The sequence below is a fragment of the Saimiri boliviensis genome, chromosome 1 (assembly GCF_048565385.1).
Source record: "Saimiri boliviensis isolate mSaiBol1 chromosome 1, mSaiBol1.pri, whole genome shotgun sequence".
NCBI classification, from domain to species: Eukaryota; Metazoa; Chordata; class Mammalia; order Primates; family Cebidae; genus Saimiri; species Saimiri boliviensis.
The window spans coordinates 74,453,599-74,468,067 of NC_133449.1; the positions used below are offsets into that span (position 1 = coordinate 74,453,599).

Below are 14,469 nucleotides of genomic sequence, written 5' to 3' on the forward strand. Positions count from 1 at the left end.
GAGTGCAATGGCATGATCTTGGCTCACTGTAACCTCCACCTCCTGGGTTCAAGTGATTCTCCTGCTTCAGTCTCCCTAGTAGCTGGGATTATAGGTGGATGCCATGATGCCCAGCTGATTTTTGTGTTTTTAGTAGAGACGAGGTTTCACCATGTTGGTCAAGGCTGGTTTCTAATTATTGAGCTCCGGTGATCCACCAGCCTCAGTCCCCCAAAGTGCTGGGATTACAGGCGTGAGCCACCACATCTGGCCTACCCCCCACTTAAAAATAAATTATATTATAGTTCTGTGCTGCTTAAAACTCAATGACTTCTCTTCAACAATTTCTAACCTAACCTGACCCTTGACTGCTTCTCTGATTTCAAACTCTATGAATATCCCTTTTGATCACTCCCCTCCCGCCACACTGGCCTAATTTTCTTCAATCAGCCTAGGCACATTCCCACCTCAGAGTTTTTGCATTTGCTCTTCTCTCTGCCTTGAGCTCCTTTTCTTCAGATATTTATGTGGCTTATTCCTTTACTTCATTTGGGTCTATATTCAAATGTTAGTTCCTCAGAGAGGCTTATTTCTTTATTAGCCATCTTGCTTAAAGTAGCACCCTCCTAAATTTGCTCTATAGTTCTTATTGCTGTTGCATATTATATTAAAATTATTTGTTTTATTATCTGCGTCCACACTTGAATGCAGGCTCCATGAGGGCAGGGAGGGCACGGGTATTGTCTGTTTTGTTCACTGCTTTCTCAGCACCTGGAACAGTGCCTGGCTTATATGATATACTAAAATTATATATATATATATATATATATATATATATATATGGGATGAATGAGTGAATTTATGAAAAAGCGGATGCACCTATTCTTTGAAAAAGATTCTGGAGGAATGCCTAACCTCACTTGGCAGGATCCATAGTCTCCAAATCAATGCTCCTGCTTCCATGCATAGATTAGTTATCTAACCAGTGTATGCATGCTTTTGGCTCCATTACCCTCACCCCTCTGAATCTTTTCCGGCAGCTATTCCCTCATTTACCTACTCTCACAGGCTGCACTGCCCTTCTTCATCCCATAAAAGTGGGTTTTAAAAAGAATTTTATAACAAATACTCATACATAGAAAAAGCAATTTTTGTTTAGCTATATGGGTTATTTCATGACAGCAGTGGTGAGAACAGAAAACAAGGTAAAAGAAATTAGAGACTTGGAAAAATTAAACTCTAGAGTTCTGAAGGAACTTGCAAATATTTTGGAGACAATATCCTGTGAAATTACAGCAAATGGGAAAGGCAACAAAAGATTACATTTTTTACTAGTTACATCTCACCTGAGTGTTCCATGTCTAACACTGAGCCCATTCTGGGTTACAAGGTTTTTAAAAAGACAAATGTGTTCAGAGTTGGTTAACAATGTAGTGAGGATATTCATTATTAAATATAGGATTCAAAGGGATGAGTATCATGGAACCAAAAGCTTGCATACATTGGTTAGATAACTGATCTATGCATGGAGGCAGGAGCAGTGATTTGGAGACTATGGACAGTATCATACAAGTAATGGTTGAATCAATTAGGGCATTATTCTAAACGTTTTTTGTAAAAAGTTATTTAGTCCTCATCCTGTGAAGGAGGTGTTTATTTTCAGATGAGGAAATGAAGGTATAGAGAGGTTTAATTACACTAAGTGTCACACAGCTAGTAACAGGTATGGCCAATTCTGATTTTATTCTGATTTCAGAGTCTGTGCCCTTAACCACTGTGTTATTTTCTTTGAATATTTGAGGTGGGTGCTATTGAAGAATTGAGGTACTGTGGAAGTTGTAGGGAGTCAGTTGCATCCTTAGCCCCAGTCTCAAGAGTCACCACCTCCTTCTCAGTTCTCTGAGTCTACCCAGTAAGCACTTCTATAATAGGTGTGGTAAACTGGTAACAGCACTTTATTACAGTTATTTGCTTTGATCTCGACCTCTTTTTATTAACCTGTATTTAACCTACCTTTAAGAATTATATTTGATTTTTTTTTTGAGCCCTTTACTTCAGTGCTTGGTATATAATCAACATTCAGTTTTTGGTGAATTAAAAAATTAATGAAGAATCTTTAAATTGATTACAACTGACCCATGTTAGAATAGCTTTTCTGTGAAACAGTGAGCTCCTGATCACTGGCACTATTCAAGCATGGGCTAGATGCTTGAAGGGATGCTGCAGAAGGAACATCCACATCATGTGGAAATGGAAAATTAGACTGAGTTTTTTGTAACTCTGAATTATCTGATGTACCATCGAGTTAGTTATTATTCTTTCTCCAAACATTTGTGGAGCACCTACTGTATTCTTGGAACTACAAAGATAAATGTGGCCAAGCAAATATCCTTAAGGAGCTGATAGTCAGTGGGTAGTTAGGAGAAGAAGTGCTTAAGAGTATAGGTGTAAAGCTTTAGTAGAGAAAAATAAATAGAAAACAATAGATTTTAGAGATGTTTTGAATAAAGGAGAAAGGGGAGAAGTACATAGGAAAGATGTCCCTAAAATTGCCTGATAAGGGAGAATTTGGGGAGTGAAGACCACATGCTGTGTTGCTATGGGGGGATTCTTCAAAAAGGAAATATCACTATTTGCCATTAAGGTTTATGGTAGGGCTGGATGTAATTCAGTAGAGATTAATTCGTGAAACATTTTAAATTTGGAGACTCCTACTGGTCTCCAAAACCCATAAAGATGATTAAGTACCTCCCACTCTTTGCCCCTTTAGAGGTATTAATATAAAATGGAATAATCTGTTAAGTCAAGTAAAGGTAAACTTTCTGGTGACTAGGACAAGAGTTCTAACAGTAAATGCAAAGAAACTCTTCAGTTTCTTTTCTGAATCATGTGCCTGGAATCTGTTAGGCAGTAAGGAATGGTGGTCTGTCTTTATATTACCCTGGTCCCTCATGCTGCTTATCTTTAACACATGTCCAAATATGTCTCAACACAGAATCATCCTCTCTAGCTGGGACATGATGCCTAGGTGGGTGGGGGATTCCCCTGTTTTGTTTAAAATCAAAGTTGTCTTTGAATTTGGCTAGCATGTTGATGATTAGTTTACTGACAATTGGTTTTTTTCTTCTTATACCATATGTTATTCCATGATTCATCAGCTTTGAGTCTGTTGCCTTGAAGGTGAAACAATTTCTTCCAATGTTGATATTTCATAATCTCATAGATAACAAGCATACACATATGCATAGTCCTTTCAGAAGTTTTAAACATTTGGAGATGAATGAATTATGCTGCCACAAATGGAAAGGAGCAGTATAAAATTATAATGGTGATATCCAGTCATCTTTTGTCGAGTGATTTTGTGAACACTGATATTGATAAAGCCTAGATGCTTTACTGTATTCCTCTATCTCTCCTTGTGAAATTGTTTCTGATATGTATTGTTTATGATTTAAAAATTTAACATTTTACTTAATTGCCTTGATTTACATGTATTTTAACATTTTAGACTGATAAGATCTTTATTTTTAGAAATAGTGTTTAACTTCCAAATAAATGCATGACATTAGCTATTTATATTGTAATAGTGGCATCTCTTATGTATTTAATGTGCAGCAATGACTATTCAAACCTCAAGAAATGTTTTGGTTTATTATATAGTAGTAATCTTTCAAAATATCTCAATAGAATACAGTACATTTTCTGAATCCAAAACAAAGTAGTTATTTCTGCATAGGTGGTTTCTAAGTATTTATAAGATTAGACTTCTGATAAACAGACTAAATTAGGTTTCTGCATGTAGCTTTAATCAATGCACTTATTGCATTGCATCCTTTAACCACCTGTCTCTTTTTACCCATAATGTCAGTAATTGTTTTTCAGTGAAGAAAATTCTCTATCATGTTATAGTGTAGATGCATGTGTAAAATATCTGTATAAGTTGTACATTTGGAGAGAGGTTTTTTAAAGATTCTCAATCACAGCATGTCTTCTTCCCTCTCTTCCCTCCTTACCTGTTTTTAGCTCCTCTTTGGTTCAGGTGTGCTGGTGTCCCTAAGCCTTTCTGGGCCACAGCTGGAGAAAGTGGTGATTGACAGAAGCCTGGTGGGGAAACTCATCTCAGACACCATCAGTGATGGTAATTACCCCCATGTGCAAATCAATTGCCTACATTAACAGTGGGGCAGGAGAAATAGTGTGTCAACAGGTAGACTAATTATTACCACTGGGGACTTGCAAACACAACAAGTAATTGCTTGTAATAGCATACTTAAACCTCCCTGGGACCAATACAAGTTTTGACTGATATTTAATATCGATGTTTTTTTCTTCTTGTCAAGTGTTAAGCTTATATTGTGAGTTTTCACTTTTTCTTTAGAAGAAGTGAACATTTTTTCAAAATAGACTTTTGTTTTCATTATTTTAAAATTAGTTCTTTATAATTGGTACTTCAAATATATATTTCATTTCCAAATGAATTTTGAATAAATAACACAAATATATCAACCCAGTAACCAGTAAACAATTGGTGTTTTGGCTGTCATAGGAAGATTCTTTGTTACTAAAATCTTAGGAATATTAACTTTTGAGAGACTGTGGGCTGTATTTTCTAAATAGTAACTATCAATGCCAAATATACTGCATAATCAGATCCTATTAAGTGACATCATAATCAGTCACTGATTTGTATAATTGGTACAAAGCACATAAGAAAAAGATGTTAAGCCAGCTATTGAATAAGAAGGATACTGACATTTATTGAGCCAAAAGGCTCTATGTTGGGTTCCTAATGTACCTATTTCATTTCATACAACAAAACAGTTGTATAAGGAAACGGAAGCTGAGCTACTAAGGAACGTGTCCAGAGTCATATAGCTAGAAAGTGATTTTGCTGAGATTTGAATACAGGTTCTAGCTGCAAAGTACGTTTTCTTTTCACTATACTGTGCTGACTCCTGAATTTTTAAAGATTATATTCTTTCATTCAAGGTAAGAAGGTTGAGAAACATTGTATTATTATGAAAGATTGAAATGGTCAGTATCTTAAATTTAGTAATCAAAGGAAGTATGTCCTAGTGGAAAGGACAGAGGTGAGAATAAAGAAATCTTCTGTCTGCTGTGTGCTCTTACTAGCCACCTCTGAATAAATCAGACACAATCACATCATCTTGAAGAAAAGAACTCTGCAGGATGGCTATAATTAGCAACATTAGTGTTAGTAATAAGCTGGGGGTAGGATTGTAAGCATGCCATTTCCCCTTCCTTACAGGAGTAAGGTGCTGAGGAAGCTTCCCTTTGGAAGAGGTTCCATTTTCATATGTCTAATAATTGAGCCCTTGGTTGGTACTACAAATAAAATACTGGCTGTGATGATTTTCTTAAATTGATACTCCTGAATGAGAATTAAAAGGAGATATCCAACACAATTCGTGTCTCTGAGTTACCCTTTTTCGCGTATTTCTTTTATTTATACCCAAAATAATACATTCTCAGGGGAATATGGTAACAGTGTGATTTCTTGGCAGTTCTCCAGATTCTCTTGTAATTGTGTAGATCTGCTGTTGGTCGATATTTGCATGGTTGGGGTGTGAAAGTAAAGGAAAATGTATAAAACATTTAATAATTTATGCTAGGAATGATGCAAAACATTTCTCAGATTCCTGTAATATGTTTTTATCAATAACTTTATATAACATTAATGGCTCTTTATATAATCCATGAATATTAGTTATCTACCTATCTGTGTGCTTTAGTGACAAAGCTGTAGAAATATTGTTGCTAATTTTCATGATTAAATACTGGGTATGATTAAATATTGGGTACATAAATATGTACATATTGGGTGTAATATGCTTTATTTCCTCCAGCTTGTATACCCCTAAAAGAGGATTCATTGATAAAATGTTTTTAAATAAAGAGACTGGTGGAGATCACTGATCAATATCCCCTAATAAATCTACTTTATCCTCAGATTATTTTTATCCTATATTTTGTTCCATGTTAAATTTATTTTTTATAAGAATAAATATTTCTGCTAAATAAAACTAAATCTTCCCACACTACTGCCACTTCATGGATAAGTAATTAGGATTAAAATCTTAGCACAAATAAAATAGAATGTTTTCATCTCCATATTCAGGTATGAAATAGTTTTTTAAAATACCTTTATAGCCCCGATTCTAAATACATCTAATTCGGTGGTTGTCTCCACACATTAGTGTATATTGAAATAGTCACAGGAAAAAAGAATCATACATGATTAGATTGATAATTGTTGTTTGTTCCTAATATCTTTAATATTTTTGTAAAATGCTATAATGATATTCAGGAGACTTCAGTGATTTCAATTAATATGTAGTATGTATGTTTGAAAATAGCTTTTTGTAATATTTCCGTGTTTACTCATTATTTTATTCTAACTTGATATTATCTAATTATGTTTTTTAGCTCTTCTCACAGACAGTTTTATCATCTTATCATTTCTGGCACAAAACAAGCTATGTTTTATTCAGTTTACCAAGAAGATGGATTCTTCTGATGTAAACAAAAGACTGGAAAAACTGTCAGCCTTGGATTATAAGGTAAAGATTTTGATTTATATAGTCCTTTTATTAATTATTAAGGTATATATGAGTATCAACATAAGTTCGTGTTCTGCTCATTATTCTTGAACATTGCTGGATTTCAGAAAAACTGGAAATGTTACAGGATTAAGCTTAATTAATTGCAAACAGTGGCCATCCTAAGTTTTCTTTTTTACTCCTGCTATGGGGGTGTGTCTAACAATGGCATGTTTGGAGCAATTTAAATAGTATTAATAGTTGTCAAAGACAGATAGTAGAGGCAAGTTACACTTTTGAAAATGGTTTTCTTGCTAGTGGTAGTATATATACCATTCTCATTTTACGCTAAGACCCCATACCATCTTTCTAGTGTAGGATAGCTGCTCTGGTTTCCACTTCATAAGAGAAGAAAGAAAGAAGGCACTTTCAAAGGTTAATAGAAAAGTGTAATAAACAGGGAGGGGGAAGAACCCTCCCCCTCCAAGTATAACTGGAGAAAATGCAAAAAGAAATCTCCTTCATGTATTAGTATCTCTCTCTTCACTAACTCCAGGTAATTTGTTTCCTTACTGTATCAGGGGCTTTCTATCTGTTAAGGCAGAATTTTTATTTTAAGTGATGTGTTTAATTTAAGTTTTGCCACATTACATTTTAACTGCTGGGAAGGCATATTCTCTGCTAGGATGAGTATCTAATACATTTTCCAGGCTGTTTCAGTTCAAGGCCTCTTTTCAGCAATGACTTGTGTTTGCAAGATTGATCCAACCTCTGTGATGTGGATTTGAGACAGTTCACTGTTCGCTGGGAACACAGCTGATATACAGCTTCCTTAAAAAAGATGCACACTTAGCCATACCTAGAGCATCTATAGCAATTCAAGGGCAGAGAGTTTGAGAAGCTAGCTCTGTAACTTGAAACGCGTGTGTGTCTTTGGCAAAGTAGTATTTAACTTAACCTTTGACCCTTTGGGATTATTACTTATCCGTGAGGTGGCAGTAGTGTGGGAAGGTTTAGTTTTATTTAGTAGAAACATTTATTCTTATAAAAAATAAATTTAACATGGAATAAAATATATTCAATGAGTTTTTCATTATGGTAATAAACTACAATCTGGTTTTGTTTGCCAGCTTTGTGAAACTTCTGTCAAACTCTAATATAGATTTTTTAAAACAGGAAATCAGTGCTACTTATATGTGATACCTGGTTAGCCAAAACAAAAATGATACTAGCATTCTTAAGGGATGTTAGTTCAAGAATGGCTAACTCCAGATTTACTTGAAATATTGTTTATTTACTATGATCGTTCTTTAAAATGTACCAGTGTGCATTAACCCATTTAAAGTAAGTATATATAAAATTTTGGATGACTAGTTTCTTCATGTTAGGTGTGATAGCTTGACAAAATCTTCTCAACTGAAGAGTAGTAGCTACCTGAGAGCAGAGAGAAACTATCAAGATGTCATCTTTTTTTATGATAAGATATGGAAAACAGATCTAGCATTTGGATCCTTAAGCCTTAAGTAAAGAAATTACTTACTTGCTTATTTGAATATGCCTTTGGGTTTGAGAAAATAGGAACATGGACATCATGTCATTTCTGTACATTAGAAAAGTAATCTGTTTCCCCTTGGAAAGCTCATGAGTTTTATTTTCTGGTTTAATATTAAAATATATATATTTAATACTTAGTCAAATCTGCTGTTTGTCCATTGGAAGGATATTTTAAGAAATTTCTTTTATTTTACTATCCCTCTTGATCATCATGACAGAATACTGATAATATTAAACTCATAGGAAACACGAAATTTCCTAACATAAGTGATTTGCATTATGTGACAACTGAAAATGTCAGTCACTCATTGTAACTCAAACTAATCTAGAAATTCATAGGTAGCATATTTATGTGGCACATCAGACATCAAAATAATATATGTGTATTTTTAAGTACTTAGCAATTTCTTTGTGATACTTCTCTCAAATAAGAAGACTTACAACAATGATACTGAGAGCTTAAATACAAGAAATTGCACTTACTAGCATAAAGTACATCTGTGTTGTCTGTCATTGCCCATTTGGATTTTAAAACGAGGAAGTGGTATAGAGTATTGTAATTTTGCTTTTCTTTACAGCTGTACCATAATTTAATTCTTTCAGATTGACATAATTTTGGCAAAGAAAATTGCAGGGTAAACATCCTTAAACTATTGACCTTTAACAAGTTTTCCTATCTACATTTGAAAAATCCAATTCAATTTATTTAACAGTGAAGGGACAGTGCAAGGAGTTAAATGTTTACCATGAGACAACACTAGTAATTACTTTGATTTTAGTTTCTTTTGATGTGCATTCAGAGGATGAAGAGGTCAATAATATTATGGCCATGCAAATAGAAAAGGGTTCCTTTTGACCATATTGAAAAAAAATAGCAGAGGATTATTAAAGCATTAACCTTGATTTTAATGGCCTTGGTTGAGTGGTGAGATCACAATTTGGATGAGCCTGATTATTTACTAAATACAATACATAAATGCAACCGGTTCTTAACACCCATTGCACTCTGGCATTATCGCATTACTGCCATCCTTTGTTGCCTTGCAGACAGGAATATGAAAGCAATCTGTCATGTAGTGAGACTGGCTCCAGAAGCATTTCTCTGATAAGAAGACCCCCTGCCCTTTGCTAGTGTCTGGTCCAGTAGGCTTAGCCATGCGCTTAATCCCCAGAAAGTGGTTCGATTATTGCTGACCAGCAATGGCAAGATAGTTTTTTTTTTCTTCCAAGCTATCAACCTTCCATTAATTCCTTAAGCAGAAATACGGTGCAATCTATATTTCCTTGGCATGTGTCACACAGATGGTGCCGTGCTTATGTTTTCAAATAACCATGTTCCAAAATAACATAGTTTGAATAATAAATTCTACAAATCCTTCCTAAGAAAGAGAAGCATAATTCTCAGAAGCTGCATAAACTTTTATGCATGATACTGTGGCTTATCCCTTTTATGCAGAATATATGTGTATATGTCTCATATATTCTTTAAAGAGATGTTTGCCTCAAGTTGTTTTTCTTTTTATTGTTGTCAGTCATTGTTAACATGTTATGTCTTAAATAGTAGTGAGACATTCTTGGTCAGCAGTACTGAACTTGTCATTTTATACAGTTGGTCTTAAATCCTATGTGTAGGTCGATACTGTCAAGTAACCATGACTGTACATTTTGGTATTGATTGGAATTGCTACATTCACTTCCTTCCTAACTCACATTTCTTCTTTTCTTTCCTTTGCTAAAATGGGGAGAATTTTGAGCATATGTCTTTTTTATATATGTGTCAAAAGAATTTGGTAAATTCTGACAGCTTCTTAAGCACATGTTTAACATGCATATTTACTTGAATGTATCTACGTTTCCAGATGCTTTCATTTTTGTAATACTTTGAGGATTTTGCGTCTTTCAAAAGAAATGTTTCATGTATGCTTTTTTTAAATCATTAGATTTTCTATTATGAAATACCTGGCCCAATAAACAAGACAACAGAGCGTCGTCTAGCTATCAACTGTGTTCATGATAGAGTTGTTTGCTGGTGGCCACTGGTCAATGATGATGCTTGGCCTTGGGCCCCCATTTCTTCTGAGAAGGATAGAGCCAATCTACTCCTCCTGGGTTATGTTCAAGGAAGACTAGAGGTAAATCTAAAATATGTACATTTTAATAAAGTATAAATAGGATTATTAGATTTTTCTATTTTGAAAGAAATGTGAATTATTTTTTACCTATAATTTATTTTTTCAAATATTAAAAAAAAGAAAATTATATATGAAATGAGATCCTAAAAAGTATCACATCTAGAAGATTCCCAGACAATTCCAGGGCTGGTCAGAATAGTGTAGTAATTTAGAGTGAAGCTTCCAGGTTCAAATGCTAGCTCTGCCAATATGTAGCTTCCTCTCCTTGACCAAGTTACTAACTTGTATGTGCTATTGTTTTATTATTTGAAAAATAGAGTTAATGATGATGAATGAGTTAATACATGCATTTAGAGCAATATCAATATATATGAAGCCCTGAATCATTGTTCACTATTATGACACATGTTATTATCATTATTAGTTCCATCATTACTGTTTACTCATATCATGCCTGTGAAAGCTTTTGTTACCAATTACCCTCTTCAAACTTCAGTCAATTAACAAACATTAGTCAAATGCTTATATTGTGTAAGGCCCTTCATGCCAGACCTTAGCTGGGTCAAGGATATATAAGGAGAACTATAGATTAGTCTATGAGGTAAGGACTATATCCTCTATCAATTCATGATTATTGTTTGATCATTCATTCATATATGTGAACCTATGTGTATTTTCAGTTTGTACTAGTACTTTGGGTACAAAATTCTCTGTTTTTTCATTATAACTATAAAAAAAGCTCCCTCTCTCCCTCTTTTTATGTAGATAAAATAGTATGTTCCTATATTTTCCTCTATTTCTCAGAATTAATATTTCAATATAAGATGAATAAGTTTAAGTATTTTCTATCCCTACCTACCTCTCCTAGCTTTATAAACTTTCAGGTTATCTTTTAAGACTGGAGCATCCTAAAGTTTGATGTGTAATATATATGTATGTATGTCTTCTGCAAATATCCTCTTAATTACTTCTAGATTTTTTAGTTTGCTTTTTCTGAAACTTTTCTAATTCTGTTGCAGTGACTAAAATTACTTGTAGTGATGTAGGTGCGGATTTTTGTGAGGCTAAAGAAGTGCTCTTTACCTACTCACTTCCTGTTCATGATCACCATTTTATTGATCTTGGGTTCAGAAGTTCAATGAGTAGAAGACTTTGTTAAAATGACTTAATGTAATTAAACTAATTAGAATTCAATTAAATGTGTGTCTTAGAAAAGTAAAAATAATTAGTTTTTAATTATATATTTTACAAATTACCTTTCTTTGAAATGAGTCCTTATATGAAATTAGGACTGTCCTAAAAGGATATACATAGTCTACATATCTCATTGCCTAGTGTCATCTAGATAATTGAACAAACTTGGGGTTGCCTGTTGGTTGCCCCATGTACTTACTATGTGATTTTAATCAAGTTGACTCCCTCTAAGCTTCTGCCTGCTTCTAGCTAATTCTGTGTTCTGTGGCTTTGAGTTGATAACCTTCCCTCTCTGGCTTTAGTATTCTTACTTTTAAAACAATAGATTTAATCCTGATAGGTCACCTCTAGGTCTTTAACAGCTCCAAAAAGTGCTTCTATGGATCCTGAAGCACAGATCTGATTTAGACATTGCCTGCCCAAAAGTCTTCCATAGATGCTAAAACCAAACCCAGCCTCAGCACTAAAAAACCCACCCTGATTGGCCTTGGCTTACCTTTCCAATGTTGTTTCCTTACATAAACCATGTCTTAGTTAAATGAATTTACTTACGAAATCATGATTTCCTACCTCTGCATGTGCACGTTAATGCTATTTCTACTTGTAATAGCCGTTATTTAGCAACTATTGAGCATGACCATGGGGGGAAACAGTGTATTTCATACCGGGGGATATGAAACTGTCCTTGCCAGCAAGGATCTTAGTGTCTGCCAATAAGAGACAAATATGAAAATGTGTAAGTGCATTAAAGTGTTAATGGTGCTGTGGGTAGAGTATGCATAAGCTGTAGTGGGAGCCAACGGAAATGGTGATTGATTCTACTTAAAGAGATGTTAAGTAGGGAAGATTGAAGAGGCTTCTCAATGTGCTCAAATATGAGCATGGCTCACAATTTTACTTTTTAAATTATCCTTTGTAGGGTCGATATCAAAGTTATACTAGCTTTGTAGAATGATTTGGCTAGCTTTTTCCTTTTCTCCTCTCTGAAACAGTACCAAAAGAAATTGATATTTGAAAGTTTGGTAAAACTTAGCTTTAAAATTTCCTGGGTGTGGTGTCTTTCAGGGAGGGTAGATTTTTCATTACTGATTTTACTTTTAAAGGGTTTTTTTTCCTTTTATTTCTGTAATTTGTGTTTCTAGAAAATTACTCATTTTATGCATTCAAATATTTTTTCATAAAGTATCCAAATTCATACATGATTCTTTATTCACCACTGATTGTATAATTTCCTCCCTTTTGATCTTGTTAAGATACATAATTCATTTTTTTGTCAAGAGCTTTTGTTTTAGGAATTAGTCCTTTTAGTTATTCTAGCTGGAAAAATTTGTAAAGATTTCTTTTTTAGAACTTTATGTGAAATTTATTATGCAAAAAGTGTAATCTTTTAGAAGAAATGTCTAGGACACTAATTGTTTTCCGTGTGTGTGTGGAGACATAATCTTTAAATATGAGGTATAGAAATTTTTAGAATATTATGAACCAAAAGCACCAGTCTATTAAAGTAGTATTCAGGAATATATTCCTTTAAATTTTTTTTTTTCAGTAGCAGTCAAGGAGCTTCTTGGACTAATCATCAGGATAAAGATGCAATATACTCTTAAACCCTAAAATTCAAACTAAAAATATAGCAGCCTCACAGAGAAGAAATTTCTTCATTGGATCTATTGAACTATAGGATATTTAAAAAGCATTTATCATCTAGGTTCAATCAGAAAAGATAATAAGCTTTTATTTGGACAATGGAAGGATCTTAGAACAGTAGTTCCTAGCCTTGACAATGTATTAAAGTCACTTACAGAGCTTTTAAAAGGGGCTCACCCAGACCAGTTACATCCGAATCTCTGGAAGGGAGGGAGTAGCAGTATTTTTTATGTGTTCCCTAGGTGATTCTTGTGTGTATCCAAGTTGAGAACCACTGCTATACAGCAAACTTAAAAAAAAATTTTTTAAAGCCATCTTTCTTTACATAGCAGACCATGGAAAGGATAAAGCCCACATACTGAACCAAATGAGAATTTTAACAGTAGATTCTAAGTAGAAAATTGGCTTACGAAGCAGCTAAAAACAACAAAACAAAGGAAACAAAGAAATAAGCTCTCTGTGACTGAATTATGTGACTTTCAGAGGAGAAACATTTTTAAATTATTTTATGGATATTAGAAAACTGCTAGTCTAATTTCACATCACAGAGCTGTAAACAACAGTCCATATCTTAATTAGAAGAACAGAACAGAAAATCATGTAGTCTAAGAAAAAAGGTTTTTGAAAATGTACAATAGATGGTACAGAAAAAATTTTTTTAGCAGTAAATTCATTTTAAAATATTAACATATTTTAATGGTGTATATTTAAATTATCACATATAACATGGTAGTTGTTTTCATTTGAATTTCCATATACTCTTTTTCTTTTATTTTTCAACGTATTTTAGAATTGTGAAGTACCTGTGCAGGCTTGTTACAAAGGTATATTGCATGATGCTGTGGTTTGGGGTGCAATTAAAACCATCACCCAGCTAGTGAATGTAGTACCCAAAAGGTAGTTTTTCAGTTCTTGTCCTCCTTCCTCTGTCCTTGCTCTACTATTAGTCCCCACTGTCTATTGTTCTCCTCTTTATGTGCATGTATACCCAGTGTATAGCTCCCACTTATAAGTGAGAACTGTTGTATTTACTTTTCTGTTCCTGCATTAATTCACTTAGTATAATGGCCTCCAGCTGTATCTCTGTTGCTGCAAAGGACATACTTTTGTTCTTTTTTGTGGCTGCATAGTATTTCATGGTGTGTGTGTGTGTGTGTGTGTGTGTGTGTGTATCACATTTTCTTTATCCAGTACACCATTTGATGGGCATCTGGGTGGATTCTATGTTTTTGCTATTGTGAATAGCACTGTAGTGAACTTACAGGTTCACATGCCCTTTTGGTAGAATGATTTATTTTCTTTTTGGTGTATACCCCGTAATGGGATGGCTAGGTCGAATGGTAGTTCATCTCTTAGTTCTTTGAGAAATTTCCAAACTGCACTCCACAGTGAATAGACTAATTTAC

General features: G+C 34.0%; 1 protein-coding gene across 8 annotated transcripts in view; it reads left to right on the forward strand.

Moving 5' to 3' along the window:
• Positions 1-14,469, forward strand: part of WDPCP (WD repeat containing planar cell polarity effector) — a 785,671-nt gene that overhangs the window by 410,561 nt on the left and 360,641 nt on the right. For all 8 annotated transcript variants that reach the window (XR_012517640.1, XM_074399199.1, XM_074399192.1 and 5 more), the window contains 3 exons: positions 4,003-4,117; positions 6,427-6,560; positions 10,034-10,225. Coding sequence is in view for 7 of the 8 variants with exons in the window: in XM_074399199.1 (XP_074255300.1) it covers positions 4,003-4,117; positions 6,427-6,560; positions 10,034-10,225 (441 nt within the window). In the remaining variant the exon portion in view is untranslated. The remainder of the gene's footprint in view (positions 1-4,002; positions 4,118-6,426; positions 6,561-10,033; positions 10,226-14,469) is intronic.